This window comes from Hibiscus syriacus, unplaced genomic scaffold, assembly GCF_006381635.1.
Source record: "Hibiscus syriacus cultivar Baekdansim isolate YM2019G1 unplaced genomic scaffold, ASM638163v2 tig00003041_pilon, whole genome shotgun sequence".
Taxonomy (NCBI): domain Eukaryota; kingdom Viridiplantae; phylum Streptophyta; class Magnoliopsida; order Malvales; family Malvaceae; genus Hibiscus; species Hibiscus syriacus.
The window spans coordinates 6,064,627-6,084,208 of NW_024061960.1; the positions used below are offsets into that span (position 1 = coordinate 6,064,627).

Here is a 19,582-nt window from a genome sequence, read left to right on the forward strand (position 1 = left end):
ATTAGAGTAAAGAAGGTGGTGAGTACGAGTGAGGGGGCAGTGGTGTGCAAATGGCTTATGTAGTATCCTTGGGTAGGGGGCGATTTACTATTTTAGTCCAGATATATGAAAGAGTATATATTCATACACACGACGTTTTTTAATGTAATTAGTATCTTTTATATAATTATCGGTAATTGATTTGTTAATCAATTAATTTGATTTAGATATTGTAGAGGTTTAATATAATGGTAATCTTCTTAATTTAATTTGTTCCATTATAATTTGTAGATGTTAAGATTTAAACTCCTAATTTTATATAAGGGAATGTAATATTTTATCTGATTAAATCAGTACTTTTAATGAAAAATAAACAATTAGATGTTAGGGGTAAAGTTGAAAGATGTAATTCAAGTTTCACGGACTGATCGGCGCGATTGACTCTCTTGGTCTTTATCTGGGTAGGTTAGTGATTTGGGGAAGCTGATCTTGATTCAAATGCTTGTATCGGCCCTTTTGCTGAATTAGTGGTTGAAATTTAGTCTCAAAAGGAGGAGAATTTATGTGGGGCTAAACTTTGATACATCTTACAAATTTCACATTAATCTCTTTATTTTTCAAGTTAGAAGCATAGTTATATGTAACAATATACATTAGTTTTGAACAATACATACAAAATATGCTTGCCCTAGTATAAACCAATTTATCTCAGTGGTTAAAAGAATTGTTGTTGTTCTTAGAGATTACAGGTTCGAGCACCAACGATTGTAAGGGTGATTGAACGTTCATTATTAAATGGTTGAGAGTATTTAGAACATATATTACTTTGTAATCACTTTTACCTTCATCAAATATATATATATATACTTGCCCTAAAAGGCTAAAACTCTCTTTTTCTTCTTTGCTTTATAAGCAGTAGAATTAATCTTGATATTAGTCTCGAACCGCCTATATTCTTTTTTTTCTTCTTTCTTTTTTAACTTACAAACATAATTATATTATGTAAAATCTTATTTTCAAGTGTTATGAATATAGACTAAAAAATAGATTATAAAATAAAATATTAATATTTAAAATAATAATTAAATCTAGATTAGAATAAATTTAAATAAGACATACACATAGTGAGATTGATATCTGAATCAATAATCAAATATAAATTTAAACTAAGTTTTTTCTCGCACTCTAAATATTTTTGTTGGTTAAATTAGTAAATTTTGTCAACTGTTATCGGTGGCAGCTTAAGAGAGAGTTCTTGGACCCTTCTATCTTTTTATATCTCTTATTTTATCTTATCTACATTCCATCTTTTTATTTTTTATCTCTTTAAGTTTTATTTCAAAGAGCTGAAATTTAATAGATTTAATGAAAATAATATATATATATATATATATTCTTATAATTAATGTTCATCATTCATTGTTGTAATTAAGAAAAGAAGTCGCATGGGATCACTAATTGGCCTACATGTGAGCAAAAATAAGCAGGCGAATTTCGCTCCGTGAATGAGGGAACTGCTTTGCTCACTTTTATCTATTTATTTTTGTGTATTCAGACCAGCGACAGCCGGACGTTAATTTTGATTAATCTTTTTAATATATATTTTAATCAAATTCAACGTTTTGATTTTTTAAAACATTAAATTATTAAAATTAATAATTTTTTTAAGTTTTTATTATAATTATTTATAATTAATCTATTAATAATAGTTAACTATAATTAATGATGTAATGTACATTTTGTAACAAAATCAAAAGTCTAGTAACTTATAAAAGTTTAATGCTCAATTTTCAAAATAATTGAATGATTATTTGCCAACTTTCTTATCATAATCATTATTATCATATAATTACTATATATATATATATATCAATTGAAATCCAGTAGAGAGAAAATTATAATGTGTTAATTCTTACTATATTATTAATAATGCGAAGATAACTTTTTCGCTACCTATGCATTAAAGTCATTATATTACTTATGGCGATACAAATGACTAGATGTGAATGATTGATTAAGACGGTTCTTATCTGTTATTTTGTTGGTTTTTTTTTTGTTTCGAATCTTTAAATTGGATTTGAATACATGGTTTGCATTCGTAGATAGTTTTTTCATAGCACTTGATTCTGATTTGCGATTGTCAGTGATATTTTAGTAGTTGAATTCCCTGATGTAGTTCGTTTTTCGATGCATACATTTTTGTTTGTATCTTCTATGTACGAGTAGGGGTGTTTATCGAGTGAGTTGATCGCGAGTTAGGTTGTGCTCGATAAAAAAATGTTGCTCTACTTGACTCGTTTCTCGTTAGGCTCGTTAAAATTTTGCTAGACTCGTGCTCGTTAAAAAAACTTATTGCTTGACTCGTTGCTCGTTAAGCTCATTGCTCATTAAGCTCGATGCTCGTTGTTTGCCTCATTGCTCGTTAAGCCCGATGCTCGTTGTTTGCCTCGTTGCTCGTTAAGCTCATTAAAATTTTTATCTTATTTTTTTAGCTATAGGTAAAATCTACTAAAACACTATACATAGCTTAATATAAACATAAATTAATAAATTTAACCAAAAGAGTATATGAAGCATTTTCAAAGTCTAAATTCCAAAGTAACAATCCACAATACATTAAAATAATAAATAGGGTTTGATTTTTGAGTGTAGTAAAATATTAATTAATAATTTAGTATTTTTTGTTGTTTATTAGAAAATTAATAAATTAGCAATTTATGACATTTTTATTATCTATTTGTAAATTAGTAATTTTTTGAATAAAATAGTTTTTTAAGATAACTACTAAAAAATTAACAAGTTGCTCATAAACTTATCGAGTCGAATTGTACTTTGCTCAACTCAACTTGTTAAGGTCTCGAGTCAAGTCAACCCGAGTCGAGTTTTTATCGAATTTTGTTTTGGATGGATTTTTACTTTTCTTTGTATGGTCCTTCTATGATCTAAAGTGACTAATTATCTTGTGTTATTGGCCATAGGAAAATATTATAATTATGTGCTTTTAGTTGCTGAAAATCATTGTAATTTTAAATATTTTTTTAAAAATAAAATTAACGACCCTTCTAAGATTTATATCCTACGTACTTTTGTAACGGTATTTCTACTTTCTTTTTTCTCGCATATGTTACTTGAACTAATGGAGGCTCCATGAATACTAGTGTATAGTAAAAGAAAAGAAAAATCAAATGTAAAAACCGAAAATATACAGTTAATTTCTAATTACTCGTGCTATAGTATCTACAAAAAGGATGACCATATTCAATGTCATAGAGAGAACGGGGCTCGAAATCTCACATACTTTTAATCATTTTACTGATTAATGTTGATTCTCTTAAAAATTCATTAATTGGTCGAATAATAAAGAATATTTATATTATCTCGTCTTATATAAGTTTAAACATTTATATTCTTTAAATATAATAATCTCTTTATTTAATAAAAAAATGGTGATCCTTCGGATACCTAACAATCATAACATTGAACTATAAGCCTACAGTTAATCAAGTAATGTCACTTACGTGGCACATTTCTGTTTAACTAAACATGAAAATAAAGTCTAACGAAGCCTTGAAAATAGACTAGCTTGTTAAAAGATAAAGAGTTTCCACTTCCACGTTGTGAACAATACCTATTTAAGCAGCAGAATTGGTCGAATGACATTCCACGTTCCACGCACGCTCGACATGGACCTAATTTTCATGAGGCCCAGCCACTTCATGCACGTTCTTCCCATTGCCTAGGCCATTTCCAATGTGAGACAAACAATTGCCCTCTCTCTACCCTTTTCTCTCGCTCCATGATTGGATGGGATTAGCTTGAACATGAGCCAATGTCATTGCTCATACCGAAAAAGGAAATATGAGCACATGTCCTTGGTGATTACCAAACCACTTGTTTTTTTCTTTATTAAGGGTCTTGTCCAAGTTGAGTTAAGAGATCTATACTTCATACATGAATCTATAATATAAAATTTTAGTTTCTATTTTATCGTGCAGTCACTGTGGTCGATGTTATCCTCTAATAATTGGTGTTAGAGCTTTTTGATTATTTGTCTCGTCACGATAATAACATCCTTAAAGTATAAAATTCTATTGTTGGATCATAATACCATATTCGCATATGGCAGGTGAACATGCAAGCAATTTTAGTGCTGATGTACTTGAAAGATGTCCTAGTAGGGCTAGATAAGATGTCTTCGACATTGACGATAAACGAAAAGTAATGTAAGAATCGAAATACCCATTCATAGTTATATTTATATTTGTCGAATGAAATTCTTCAGGACATGTTGAAATAAAAGATTTTCATCGCATTATGAAATAAGTTAAGGCAACTACGCATGAAGAAAACCTTATTTAGCAAGTTGTATCTAAAGCATCATCTATATTCTCATTATTTGGCATAATGTTTATCTTTGGTAGAATACTTAACTGTCTTTGAAGAAATTATCTCGGATTTGGAGATAATGGAATTTAAGTATGATAAAGAGGATTTAGGCTTAATTCTGTTTTTTTTTTCTCCAATCTTATTCAACCTTTAGAAATACAATTTGTATAGTCACGAGTCTCTAACAGTTGATGAAGTTTATGACTCACTAGCATCGTATGATAAGATGAAGCATCTTGTAGTTGGATGTGACTCTATGGGAAAATGTTTCGTTATTCATAGGAGAACTCAAGAGAGGTGTTTTTGTAATGATGTCAAGACTAGGTCAAGAGTAGTAACGCGAGAAAAATCTATTATTATTGCAAGAAAAAAGGGCACATCCAGACCGAATGTTATAAGTTGCAAAATAGGAATTAAAGGGATGGTGCAGATCACACGGGAGAACAACTAGAGAAATCTAGGGAAGTTGACATTCTTGAAGACTACCATAACGGCGAACTTCTAGTTGCTTTTGATGAAGACTTTGAAACAAATGATAAATGAATTCTTGACTATGGTAGCAGTTTACATATGAGTTCTAATAAGAATTGGTCTGTGATGTACAAAGTCATGTCTACAGTGTTATTTTTTGGGTGAACAATGTCTCTTGTAAAGTCACATGTGTTGACACAATCAAGATTAAGATGTTCAATGTGTCTGTTCAAACACTTCTTAATATGAGACATATTCTAGATTTAAGAATGAATTTGATTTTGCTAGGTACTCTATATTCAAAATGGTACAAAGTCTCTAGTGAAGGTGGAGCTACAAAATTTTGTAAATGCTCTCTCGTTGTGATGAAAGGGTAAAGAAAGGTGCTCAAGTTCTATGTATTGTATGATTCAACAATTTTAGACAATACAATCAATGCTTCTTCTTTCATGTCAAATGATGACATTACTGGTGAAAAAGTATTGACTGAATTAAGCGAAAGAGAATTTCATGTTAAACATAAGAACCATTGTTGAGTTAATCGATTGACGAAATAGCCAAGAGGGGGGTGAATTGGCAATAAAAATTTTGGTGGAAGCTTTTGCAAAAAATAGAAAATAATTGCACATCGATTTAGAGTGGTTCGACTTTCTCAACCAAAGTCTACGTCCACTACTTTAGCTATCTACACTAAGGATTTTCCACAAATTCACTAATTTAACTTTCTTTTGAGGACAAAGAGTAACCTTACAAATCCCTCAAGAATTATTCCCCAAATTCTTGAGAATACTCTCTCCCAAAGAGAACAATACAAATTTTGCGAACTTACAGAAAAACCTCACAAGACAATGTGTTTGCACAATTCTATAACAAGAAAAGAACACTCAAAGATGATTACAAATGAGCACAATATGTGTTCTTGAAAGCAAAATGAATATTGAAGGAAAATTGGCTTGAAATGCACAAACTTGATGTTTAATGCTTTCTCTCTTGTTTCTCAATGAATTCTTATTGATCAGTGGCTTCAGAACTTGTTTAAATACACATTGGATTGATTCTAGCCGTTGTGAATCATTTGGGTGATGTTAGAGCCGTTGTAGTGTGAAAACCCTCTTGAAAAAGTCTACTGGGAGCGTGGGGTATCGGTACCTCTTCAATAGGTATCGGTACCTGCAGTGTAAAATTCAAATATTTCGACCGTTAAATGACTAGGGGTATCGGTACCTCCAAGGGGGTATCGGTACCTCCAAGGGGGTATCAGTACCCATAGGGCATTCTGTTTTTCTCGGATCCAAAATTTGGCATAGGGGTATCGGTACCCACTGGACAATCTGTTTTTCTCGAAGCCCTTCTATTTAAAAATTTTTTTTGGCTCGATTAAGGCTCGAAATATTTTGTAAATTTTGTTTCAAAAATTTTTTGAGATTAAAACACAATTTTACACTTGAGTAAGGATAAAAATTGACATTTGAAAAACTTGGAGTAATATTAATAATTTAATCAAATATACTTAAAAAATGATTATACAATCTTAAAATCAAATAACACTTAATTCGTTATATCGAAACATCAAAATGTTTTCAACAATCTCCCCCTTTTTGATATAACAAAACATTTTAGTAATTTTAAGATTTTCTTTCAAAAACCATTTTTGAAATCAATTTTGAAAAATTACTCCCTTATCCCCTTACTATAACACTTATCCCCCTTTTTGTTAAATCAAAAAGACTCTAAAAACGATTTTAAACAATAATTTAAAATTTAAGCCAATTGACATTTAGATATAGCGTAAGCTGCTAAGATTAAAGTCAAGAGAAGATTAGCCATTAGTCCATAATCAATATTCATAAACAATGTGTAATGGTAATTTGTCATATGTGTCTAAATGATGCAAAATATAAAAATTGAAGCTAAAATAACCATTCAAATATCATTCAAACCAAAATAAACATCCAAACACTTCAAACATCCAAAATCCAAAACAAAAATAAGCAAAATGTTTTAAAAACAATGTTAGGATCCATTTTGATTCAACCTAAGAAAAAACTAGCAAGTGAAGTTCAAGCATCTGTAGGAGGATCGGGAGGAGATAGATGTGCCCATATATTAGCCACATCTCGTGTAAGCGCATCGAGTCTATCATCCACAACATTGAATCGATTATTCATTGCTTTATGGGTAGCTCGAATCTCTTGTTGATTCTCCAAAAGTTGAGTCCCCATAGCAGTCAAGTAGGACTCTAAAGATACAAACCTCATATCCAATATTTCCATTAACGATTGAAAGTATATAGGTATTTGACTTTTTTTCTATACCGGCTTGTCGTCGATATCTTGCATAAGTTGTTGAAGCTCTGGATCATCGTCCGCAGTTGGTGCCGGTGTAGGTGGAGCTCGTGAAGAACTAGCTCCATGTGTTTTCTCAGGGGATCGAACCCATTGATCATTTTCCTTCTTCCATCCTGATTTCTTTAAAGATTTCATATTGATTTCGTTTTTTAGAGGGATGGCTATATCAAGCCAAACTCTAAGCTGGGCTTTGATAAACAGGTCACTCAGAAGACAGCCGTAAATAAGAGTTTCACAAACTTTCTTATTAGGGACAAGGTTTACGATTTCAACGAGTTCAGAAAAGATAATTTGAGGTAGGTTTATTTTTTTTATTATTCTGGATACAATATATCCACCAAAGGTCTAAAGCTCTAAAACGATCGTGGTGATCTAACACACTCACACTAGACTTGACCTTGTAAGGAGTACCTACTACTTCTTTTTCATTATCTAAATCGATATTATCTAAACCAAATGTGTTAGCAATGTAATCCGAGTCAATATAAATGAATTGACCTAGAAGATAGGATCGAATTCATATTGTTTCGGTTTTAGCTTGATTTTAGATACAAACGACATTGGAATAGAAAATTCGAACAAGTTGTTGGTAAACAATTGGTTTGAGTTGAAAAAGTTTATCAAATTTCCAAGCTTGTAAGGTAGGAAGATATTTAAAGTTCATTTCTACCATAGCTCGAAGAGAACGAATACGTTCTTCCCGAATTTTATACGACTCGAAGAGATAGGCAAACCTATGGTAAATATTATCCCTACGGCCAGGTTTGTTAAAGCACGAGTTTCAAATAGTCATTTCGGGATCATCGGGATTAGAATTTAGTTGAATAGGAGGTGGATTTGGAGGTGGGATTGGTGGTCTTGAACGACTAGAGGATGACCTATGACGTTTTTGAGACATGGCACAAGAAATCAGAATAGGATAGATACCTGCAATTTGAAACATATGTATGCAACATAATCAATCCCAAAACTCAAATGAGTCCTCAATATTTCAAGGTTCTCTAAAAAAATCTTAATGGGTAAATTTTGAAAACAATGTTTGAAAATCAATATGTAGTTTTCAAAACAACATAATTAAATCAAAGACAACAATTTTAAAATCAAAACAAAATATTTTTTTATTTCGAACTTTTGAAAAAATTGGTCAAATCTTGTATTTTTTATGAAAGTTGTTGTAGAATCTAGTTTAGAAACATCATATAATCAAAGCTAGATATATAGTTCAACCTAGAACTAATCAAAACTAGTCATAAGTTCAAAAATCAATAAACTAGTGGTTTTAGGAAAATACCTTGAAAATTTTCAGATTGAGAGGAATGTGATGATTTTTGCACGATTTTAGCAGGATTAGGAGTTGAAAAATGAGTGAAATCCGACTTGAAACCGTTGATTTTGGGCAAAGTAGATATTAGGGGTGAAAGAGAGATGAACGACGGGCTTGAGTATTTTTTAAGGGTTTTGACAAAAATAAGCAGGTTTTTGGAATTTAAAGACTAGAACCCGATAGGGGTATCGGTACCCTCATATGGGGGTATCAATACACATTCAAAGGGGTATCGATACACGTTGAAGGGGTATCGATACATAGTGCACAGAAAAGTTAAAAATATGTATTTAAACACTCAAAATTCTAAATTAATTTGCTCTAGTGGTATTGACAACTCATATTACGAAAATTAACTATGTTCAATCAATCAAATCTATCCTTAAATTTTATTTGAACATATAATTAATTTTCACTAAAGATCATAAACTCCCTTTAACTAATAGCAAAGAATGCAATCAAAAGTGTTATTTTTATAAGCATTTTTCATTCTTAATTAAAAGTGCTAAAATTATTTTAAACACTAAGTGAAGATAGGTCAGTTAAACCTAATTCTCTCATAAGTGTCCAAAATCTTTCTTTATCTAAAGGTTTTGTAAAAATATCCGCTAATTGATGCAAAGTATCAACATATTCTAGAACTATATCTCCTTTTGTGACATGATCTCTAATGAAATGATGTCTAATTTCAATATGCTTAGTTCTAGAGTGTTGGATGGGATTTTTAGTGCGAAAAATAACACTAGTATTGTCACACTTGATAGGAATGATACCTACTTCAATTTCATAATCTAAAAGTTGTTGTTTCATCCATAAAACTTGTGCACAATAGCTACCGGCTAAAATGTATTCCGCTTCAGTGGTCGATGTTTCTTTGAAAACCATGAAATCAATATATTTCCTATCTATTACCAGAGGTGTTTTTCCTATCTATTTTGCATCCTCCATAATCCACATCAAAGAATGCATGCAAGCTAAAGCTAGAGTCTCTAGGATACCAAAGTCTTAAACTAGGAGTGTCCTTAAGGTATCTAAAGATTCTCTTAACAACTAGTAAATGTGTTCCTTAGGGCATGATTGAAATCTAGCATATAAACAAACACTAAAAATAATGTTCGGTCTACTTGCGGTTAGATAAAGCAAAGAGCCAATCATTGACCTATACAATTTAACATCCACACATTTACCTCTTTCATCTTTGTCAAGCTTTGTTGATGAGCTCATTGGAGTGGCATGAGGTTTCCCATTTTCCAATCTAAATTTCTTGAGCATATCCTTGACGTATTTTGCTTGATTGATGAAGATGCCATCTTTTCTTTGCTTGATTTGGAGTCCCAAGAAAAATGAGAGCTCCCCCATCATGCTCATCTCAAATTCACTCTACATTAGCTTAGAAAATTCTTGGCAAAGAGCATCATTAGTAGAACCAAATATTATATCATCAACATAAATTGAACTACTAATAAATCTTTACCTTTATGCTTTAAAAACAATATAGTGTCAACCTTCCCTTTTGAATAACCTTTTTCAATTAAAAATTTTGACAATCTTTCATACCAAGCTCTAGGAGCTTGTTTTAAACCGTAAAGTGCTTTTGTCAATTTAAAAACATAATTCAGAAATTTTGAATCTTCAAAACTAGGAGGTTGTTCCACATACACTTCTTCTTTTATAAAACCATTTAAAAATGCACTTTTAACATTCATTTGATATAATTTAAATTCATTGAAACATGCAAATGCTAATAACATTCTAATTGCTTCCATTCCAGCTACGGGAGCGCATGTTTCATCATAGTTTATACCCTCTTCTTGAGTATAGCCTTGAGCAACAAGTCTAGCTTTGTTCCTCACTATATTACCACTTTCATCAAGCTTATTCCTAAATACCAATCTAGTACCTACAGTAGATTTATTACTAGGCCTTTCAACTAATGTTCATACTTTACTACTCTCAAATTGATTTAATTCTTCTTGCATAGCCATAATACAATTTTCATCATCTAATGCTTCTTTGATATTCTTAGGCTCTATGCATGAAATAAATGCAACATAATTATATATATTTCTAAAAGAAGATCGAGTTGTTACCCCTTTGGATGGATCACCTATTATCTTATCATTCTTGACATAGTTGTATTCTCTTGGGTAAGAGACTTCCCTTTCTTCAATGGTCGGATTCTCTAGAACATCGTGAGTTTCCTCATCTTTAGTTTCTTCCTTTGATGATGGTTCTCCAACGTCATGTCTAACATCATTTGTTTTTATAATACCTACGTCATCATCAACACAATAATCCTTCCTCGGAAGGGGGTTATCATCGAAAACAACATGTATAGACTCTTCTACAACTAAAGTTATTTTATTAAATACCCGATAAGCTTTAGAATTTAAGGAATAACCTAGAAAAAATCATTCATCACTTTTAGCATCAAATTTGCCAAGATTTTCTTTACCGTTGTTCAAAATAAAACATTTACATCCAAAAGGATGAAAATAACTAATGTTAGGTTTTTTTATTTTTGAAAAGTTCATATGGAGTTTTCTTTAAAATTGGCCTAATCATTACTCAATTTATAACATAACAAGCAATATTTGTGGCTTCTGCCCAAAAATATTTTGGCAAATTGTTTTCACAAAGCATGATTCTCATCATTTCTTCTAAAGTTTGATTTTTCCTCTCAATAACTCCATTTTATTGAGGGGGTTCTAGGTGCTGAAAAATTATGACTAATACCATTAGAATTACAAAACTCATTAAATCCAAGATTTTCAAATTCAATACCATGATCACTCCTAACACTTGTTATAGAGTAACCCTTTTTATTTTGGATTACTTTTGAAAACGTGATGAATTGTTTTAATGCTTCATATTTAGTACTTAAGAATAGAACCCAAGTATATCTAGAGTAGTCATCTATCAATATGAAATAATATTATTTTCCACCCAAGCTAACAACCCTAATTGGCCCAAAAAGATATATATGGATCAATTGTAATACTCTACTAGTTGATACATCATTATTGGACTTAAAGGAAGCTCTTTGATGTTTTCATTTAGCACAAGCATCAAAGATTTTATCTTTATCAAATTTTAGCTTTGGAAACCCTCTTACTAAATTTCCTTAAATTAGTCTTTGTAAAACACTCATGCTTGTATGTCCTAGTCTTCTATGTCATAACCAACTATCATGCTCATCATTAGCAACTAGGCATAAATTAGTCATATTAATAGAATCTAAATGCACCATATAAATGTTTCTTATTCTATAACCAACAAGCATAATCCAATTAGATGCAATATCAATGACTTTACACCATTAGTTTCAAACATGACATTGTATCCCTTATCACATAATTGACTAATACTCAATAGATTATGCTTTAATCCATTCACATATAAAACAAAACATTTTTAATTTGTATGGAAGAGGTATTACCTATTGTACCTACCTTTAATGTGACCTTTTGAATTATCACCAAAAGTCACATCTCCTCTTTTTTTGTCGATAAGCTTTATGAATCGGCTCTTGTCTCCGGTCATGTGTCTTGAGCATCCACTATCAAGGTACCATGAGTTTGAACTTGTTTCTCGTGCCTTGTAGCAATGCCCCTTTCCCTGAGAATCCTCCCTGAAAACCATCAAACACAAGTTTGCTACTTCTTATTCCTCTTCATCAGAGGCTTCATCATCACTCCATGTAACCAAGTGTTCCTTATGCTTCTTCTTAGATTGACCCTTTTTCTTTAATTGTGGGCAATCGTATTTGACATGCCCTAGTTTTTTGTATTCCTAGCAAATGATTAGGTCTTTTTCCTTTGGTTCATTTTTGAAGCCTTCATTTCGTTTGAATTTTCTTCCTCTGTTGGGCTTCATTAATTTTCTGAATCGCTTGGTAAATAATGCTATTTCCTCGTCATCATCATCTTCATCTGAATCACTCACATCCTTTGTGGATTTGAGAGCAACTTCAACGTTTTTCTTCTTCTCCATCTCTTTCTTTGTCTCATCTGACTTTTTGAGGTCTACCTCATCTTGAAGCATCATTTCATACCTGAGGAGAGAACCAATTAGCTCATTGAGGGTTAAAGATTTTAAGTTTTTAGCCTCTACGATCGCCGTCTTCTTTGATTGCCAAGATTTTGGAAGAGAGTAAACTAACTTCCTCACAAGCTTCTTGTTTGGAAGAATCTCTCCATATGATTTGAGACCATTAACAATCGTGGAAAGTTTATCCATCATAGCTTTGATATATTCATTCGGTTTCATCCTAAAATTTTCATAGCTATGAGTTAGAAGACTAATTTTGGATTATTTTACCTCGTTAGTGCCTTCATGAGTGACTTGTAGTTTATCCCATATCTCCTTGGCGGTTGTATAAGATGAAACTCTCTCGTATTCATCTGGTACAAGAGCACAAAAAATAATATGGATAGTCTTTGAGTTGAGCTGAAACATTATTATCTCTGTTTCACTCCATAATGTTGAATGAGTGGAAGGAATGAAGTATCCGTCTTCTATGATATTCCATGCTCCCATATCACTTGCTTGAATAAAAGTACCTCATTCTATTCTACCAATAAGCATTATTAGCTCCATTGAAGAAAGGAGGTTTGTTGACGGGCATTGAATCAAGACCAAGGTTGAAGTTTAAAGTAGAGGCCATTGATGACTTGAATATCGATATAACTCTTTCCAAATCGACTCAAGAGGCGATTAAACCTTCAAATGAGTGAGGCTTTAATACCAATTATTGAGTTAATCGATCGACGAAATAGCCAAGAGGGGGTGAATTTGAAATAAATATTTTTGTGGAAGCTTTTGCAGAAAATAGAAAATAATTGCACATCGATTTAGAGTGGTTCGACTTTCTCAACCAAAGTCTACGTCCACTACCTTAGCTATCCACACTAAGGATTTTCCACAAATTCACTAATTTGTCTTTCTTTTGAAGACAAAGAGTAACCTTACAAATCCTTCAAGAATTATTCCCCAAATTCTTGAGAACACTCTCTCCCAAAGAGAACAATACAAATTTTGCAAACTTACAAAAATTCCTCACAAGGCAATGTGTTTGCACAATTCTAGAACAAGAAAAGAACACTCAAAGATGATTACAAATGAGCACAATATGTGTTCTTGAAAGCAAAATGAATATTGAAGGAAAATTGGCTTGAAATGTACAAACTTGATGTTTAATGCTTTCTCTCTTGTTCCTCAATGAATTCTTATTGATCAATGGCTTCAGAACTTGTTTAAATACACCATGGATTGATTCTAGTCGTTGTGAATCATTTGGGTGATGTTAGAGCCGTTGTAGTGTGAAAACCCTCTTAAAAAAGTCTGCTGGGAGCGTGGGGTATCAGTACCTCTTCAATGGGTATCGGTACCTGCAGTGTAAAATTCAAATATTTCGACCGTTAAATGACTAGGGGTATCGGTACCTCCAAGGGGGTATCAATACCCATAGGGCATTCTGTTTTTCTCGGATCCAAATTTGGCATAGGGGTATCGGTACCCACTGGACAATCTGTTTTTCTCGAAGCCCTTCTATTTAAAAATTATTTTTGGCTCGATTAAGGCTCGAAATACTTTGTAAAATTTGTTTCAAAAATATTTTGAGATTAAAACACAATTTTAAACTTGAGTAAGCATTGAAATTGATATTTGAAAAACTTGGAGAAATATTTTGATATTCGAATAATGTAATCGAATATACTTCAAAAATGATTATAAAATCAAATAACACTTAATTTGTTATATCGAAACATCAAAATGTTTTCAACAACCATGACCATAATGGTTTTAGAAAGCATAAAAGAATTCAAATTCATGGGTATAAAAAAAATTTGAAAAGCAGAAAGAGTCTAATTTATAAAATGATAAATATTTTTTTATTTATTTTTCACACACGAGCTAACACAACTTTTTCTTCTTTTTCATCATCTTCTTAATCAAACACTTATGATATTTTACCTCATTTTAAGCCATTGTTAGAAATAGTATTCTCTAATATCTTTTGTGGCTAATCTAAACATCAACGAACTCATTTTATCATCTTCTACCACTCTATTAATATAAATTATCTCAAAACTTCTTTATAACTCACGAAATTAAACTCAAAACTTCTTTATAAATCCACCTATTTGAAATGTTTGGAGTATTCATTTGAAAATTTCAATAGTGAGAAACATCTTTATAAGAAAGACAAACAATATATTTCAAAACTAGCATAATCAAATGACTAACATAAGAGATCAAAGCATTAAAGGTTGAATCTTCATATGATTTTAAGTAAATTTCATGAAAAATCAATTTAAAGAGAATAAAGAGGAGAAATATGAACATTTTAGTACTAATCTTATTATAACTAGAAATTGACGACAAACGGAGATTAATCGATAATGATGGCCAAAGTCGACAATTTTCTATAGAAAAAAAGGATAACAACCACATCGTTACATCGTAATGATTCAATGACTCAATAACAAAAATACCAATTCAATAACTTTAATGATAAAATTAAATTTTTATAATTTAATAGCATAATTGTATTTAGTTTTATTTTTTATTTTTGAATAAATCACTAATTTTATTCAAAATAAGAAATGTCCTAAATTACAATAAAATTTACAATCATAATCATAAATTAAGCACAAAATTAGGATAATTTCCTATAATCATTGAAACAAAACTAGCAACTTAAGATCACATAAGAACCCTACAAGGAAAGATTAAAATATAACCAATAAAACTCGAACAAAGATAGATATAAACAAATCTGATTGCGTCGACAAACGAACCACAAAAGGTGATCAAACTACTGAAAGACCACTAACAAACCGTAAATCAGACTCGAGCGACGTGAAAAGTTATTTACGAACACATAACGAGTATCCAAATCTAATCTGAGGGTCCAAAGCAGGAAAGATCAACAATATAACAGATAAACGACATCTTGATTAGTCGTGACGATGTCTAATTAACTCTTAGAAAAAAAAGTAAAAACAACAACTTTATCGACAATCAATATTAAAATTAGTGTCATTATCAATTAACAAAGATAAAAAAATAAAAAAATAAAATAAACGAATTATCGATTAGAGATAACTATAGTGTTTGAAAAGCCTTGTATTTAGTTTTATTTCTAGGTATTATAGGAACCAGTAGACGCTATAGAAGTACAAAAAATCTAAATATAAATGCACCGCCTAGCCAGCAGCCAACAGAAACTCACATGCCCATTTCGTCAATAATCCTCGAATTTAGTCAATAAATCTGACGCTGCACATGCCCCTCTCCCTTTTCATCACTGATCATCTTTTCCATCAATAGGCCCCACTTACCTTGTTATCTACGTGTCAATGCTTAATAGGCAGCGTCCACATGTGCCCTGATCACTACAATTTGACTACCACTCATCATTTTCTGAAACCCGAAAAAAGATGTGCCAAAAGCATAATTCCAACCCGACCCGAATAATCTGATAATTAACCCAGTCAAGTTCAGCCTTGGAAACCCAACTTTTGACCAGTCATTTCAATCCACGTGGCGCATCTTCATTGGCTTAATCTCTGAATCCGACGAAACTTTTTTAGTATTAAAAACCACGTTGGTTCTGCTCTAGGATCTAAAGTGGGAACTGAGAGACCATCAGCAAACACTCCCGAGGAAAATGATGGCGCCAAAATCCCTCACCCTTTCGGCGATTTTTCCGGCACTTGTTGCCTTTTCTTTTTCTTTGCTCCTCTTTGGTCGTCCAATCATTGGCGGCCACGACTACTCCGACGCTCTCCGCAAGAGCATTCTGTTTTTCGAAGGCCAACGCTCAGGCGGACTCCCGCCAGATCAACGCGTCAAATGGCGCTGCGATTCTGCATTGCGAGACGGTTCTTCTGCCGGCGTAACTACTTGCATCTACTACATTTCCCTTTTTACTGCACCAAGAGTCTCGTTAAATCATTGACGGGGTTTGATGTTTCTGTTTCAGGTGGACTTAACGGGAGGTTACTACGACGCCGGAGACAACGTGAAGTTCGGGTTCCCAATGGCGTTCACGACGACATTATTAGCCTGGAGTGTCATAGATTTCGGGAGAAACATGGGGCCGGAACTAAAGAACGCCGTTAAAGCAGTAAAGTGGTCGACGGATTATCTGTTGAAAGCAACTTCAAAGCCTGGAGTGGTGTACGTACAAGTAGGAGATGCGTTCTCCGATCATAGTTGCTGGGAAAGGCCGGAGGACATGGACACGCTGCGTACGGTGCACCAAATCGATAAAGCGCATCCTGGTTCTGACGTCGCTGGTGAAACCGCCGCCGCGTTGGCCGCTGCTTCCATCGTGTTCAGGTCTCGTGACCCTGCTTACTCGAGGTTGCTCCTCAATCGAGCGGTTAGGGTAAGTATCCTGTCAACACTGCCATCGTCCCAAATGATAAGATAGATAAATTGAAGCCTTGAAGGTTCGATTTGTAGAGAAATAAAGGATTAATAACAGTTGGGTAAAATGGTGTATTGAACTGTAGGTGTTCAACTTTGCTGACCAGCACCGAGGTGCCTATAGTATCAGTCTGCACTCTGCTGTCTGTCCTTTTTACTGCGACGTTAATGGCTACCAGGTTAGACTCACATTTACAGATTTCAATTTCCTTCTATTTTTCTTATAATTAAGAACCGTTGGATTATGATATAATTGTCCATGTGGATTTAAATCAAATATAGGCTAAAACATGTAGTGTATTTTGTAGGATGAGTTGCTTTGGGCAGCAGCTTGGCTGCACAAGGCCTCAAGGAAGCGTGTATATAGAGAGTACATAGTGAATAACGAGGTCGTCTTGAGAGCCGGTGATACCATCAATGAGTTTGGTTGGGATAACAAGCATGCTGGGATTAACGTCCTCATTTCCAAGGTACAGAATTAATTAATCATTTGATTATATATATGTTTAGGCTTAAACATTACAATGTTACGAATGTTTTGTTTTGTTTAGTCTGGATAAGGTTTATCTGTTTATTTTATTTGTCTACTGCAGTGTTTTTATTCTTATTGTCTTGCTGGTTTTTTGTTGGGGGTATGTAATTGGATTGGCTTCCTTTTATTGGGGTGAAGAAAATTTGTCTCGAGTGTCACATGGCTAATCATGTGTTTTGAGGGACCCCTTTCTATGTCTAAAGTTACTTTAAAATTACTAGGATTTTGGAGCAAAGACAAGCTAATTGTTAATTTTTAAGATTCTATAAAAATGGCCGTAGTTACTTTGTACTCAGCTAATCATGTGATAGGGGGAAAACCATAGCTTATCTTTGCACATGATGCATGTAAGCATAAAGTTAGGCTTTCATGTGAGCATGCAGCAACCCAAGTTGAAGGAATTTAGGGTTGATCTTTAATAACGTTAAGTTGAAGGAATTTAGGGTGGGTTTTAGTAATGTATTGTCTCCTCAATCATAAACCAAAATTTGTGCTGAAGTGGAGGTGGCATCAAAGTCTAAGTTAAGAGATCTGGATCCTCGTGGGTCCCCAAACAGTGAGTTACTGGTACAAGCATGTGCCTAAAGGCCGAGTCGATGGTCACCTCCCATGCTCACTCATTAACTTTTTCTTGAAAGGTGATCAGATCACCACTCCGTTGACGACCTTTCTCTCTTAACAATATATAGGTTGCATGATTGTGTCATATTCATGCATTTAATACCTTTTATATTATTCTATATCATCAGCTTAAGTGCATGTACATTCTCTATTTTTAAGATCAACCAACCAATGAACAGTCAATTTCTTGGTTTTAGCACACTATTATTATAAGAGTATGCAGTATTAATATCATTATTAATTATGTGATGTGTGAAACTTGTGGGACAGGAAGTGCTGATGGGAAAAGCTGACTATTTCGAGTCTTTCAAGCAAAATGCTGATGGTTTTATTTGTTCTTTACTGCCTGGAATTTCCCATCCTCAAGTTCAGTACTCTCCTGGTAATGCACATTCAACATTTTGACATAAGAAACCATATATCTCTGCTAATCATGAAAGCTTACCTCATTTTTTCCTCTTATGAAAGGTGGGTTAATCTTCAAAGCTGGAGGGAGTAACATGCAACATGTAACGTCCTTGTCTTTCCTGCTTCTAGCCTATTCTAATTATCTAAGCCACGCTAACAAGGTGGTGCTGTGCGGTGAAGTATCAGCCTCACCTGCCCTTCTCAAACACTTGGCTCAGCGCCAGGTAAAATTAGACAAAATCATCGATCAAATTTACAGTGTAATGACAGAAGATATCACTTTTTCAATTGCTTCATCTACTGACCGATTTTTGTTTTGTGGGAATATATTTAGGTGGACTATATTCTGGGAGATAATCCTTTGGGGATGTCCTACATGGTTGGGTATGGAGCACGATATCCTGAGAGGATTCATCACAGGGGCAGCTCATTGCCGTCGGTGGCGGTCCACCCGGGTCGCATCGGGTGCAAAGAGGGGAGTCGGTATTATCTAAGTCCAAACCCGAATCCAAATATATTGGTGGGAGCAGTGGTGGGAGGGCCAATTAATGTGTCGGATGCATTTCCGGATTCGAGGCCGTATTTTCAAGAGTCGGAGCCAACAACGTACATCAACGCTCCACTGGTGGGTGTACTTGCATTCTTTTCTGCCCACCCTTGATAGGTTTTCCTCTTAAAATGTAAAGAATGACTGATGATGTCCCAAGTGGTGTGCGATGGTCACCCTCCCCTATTACTGCGGGATGAAATTATTTCAAATTGTTCCCTATTCATCCACAAAGTGTAGCATCTGTTGTGGTCATTGTCATATATGGTTATGATATTCAATATTTATAACCGAAAAAATAATTAAAGTAAAATAAGAATTACACAAGAAATACAATTTAAAGTGGTTCAATAGTATCTCTCAACAGATGAGAAGAATAATAATATATTATAAACGTAGAGATTATTAAATGTAAAAATACATGTATTCTAAAACTCAACATTTATATCAAAACCTAGAGTATCCTAAATTATTCTTCTAATATTCTACAAAATTTATCCATGCAATATAAATTCTAGAAGTTACAT

General features: G+C 33.1%; 1 protein-coding gene and 1 long non-coding RNA gene across 2 annotated transcripts; one reads left to right on the forward strand and one right to left on the reverse strand.

The window, feature by feature from the left end:
- Positions 1 to 10,744: 10,744 nt before the first annotated feature.
- Positions 10,745 to 16,605, reverse strand: LOC120170082. The gene is made up of 3 exons (XR_005520723.1): positions 16,476 to 16,605; positions 14,865 to 14,868; positions 10,745 to 10,755 (listed from the first exon to the last, which is right to left on the reverse strand). It is a non-coding gene; the product is annotated as an uncharacterized LOC120170082 (long non-coding RNA).
- On the forward strand, positions 16,157 to 19,269 carry LOC120170072 (endoglucanase 8-like). The gene is made up of 7 exons (XM_039178104.1): positions 16,157 to 16,411; positions 16,499 to 16,906; positions 17,034 to 17,126; positions 17,256 to 17,417; positions 18,371 to 18,482; positions 18,569 to 18,732; positions 18,843 to 19,269. The coding sequence occupies exons 1-7, from the start codon at positions 16,184 to 16,186 to the stop codon at positions 19,167 to 19,169; spliced, it is 1,494 nt and encodes a 497-aa protein (XP_039034035.1). The 5' UTR covers positions 16,157 to 16,183; the 3' UTR covers positions 19,170 to 19,269.
- The last annotated feature ends 313 nt before the right edge of the window (positions 19,270 to 19,582 follow it).

Excerpts from the sequence above, each read along its gene's own strand:
- LOC120170072 (XM_039178104.1), top strand. The coding sequence starts at position 16,184 with ATGATGGCGCCAAAATCCCTCACCCTTTCGGCGATTTTTCCGGCACTT. Across the intron at positions 17,127-17,255 it reads GCGACGTTAATGGCTACCAG|GATGAGTTGCTTTGGGCAGC; the intron begins GTTAGACTCACA and ends TGTATTTTGTAG. Across the intron at positions 18,733-18,842 it reads AACACTTGGCTCAGCGCCAG|GTGGACTATATTCTGGGAGA; the intron begins GTAAAATTAGAC and ends GAATATATTTAG.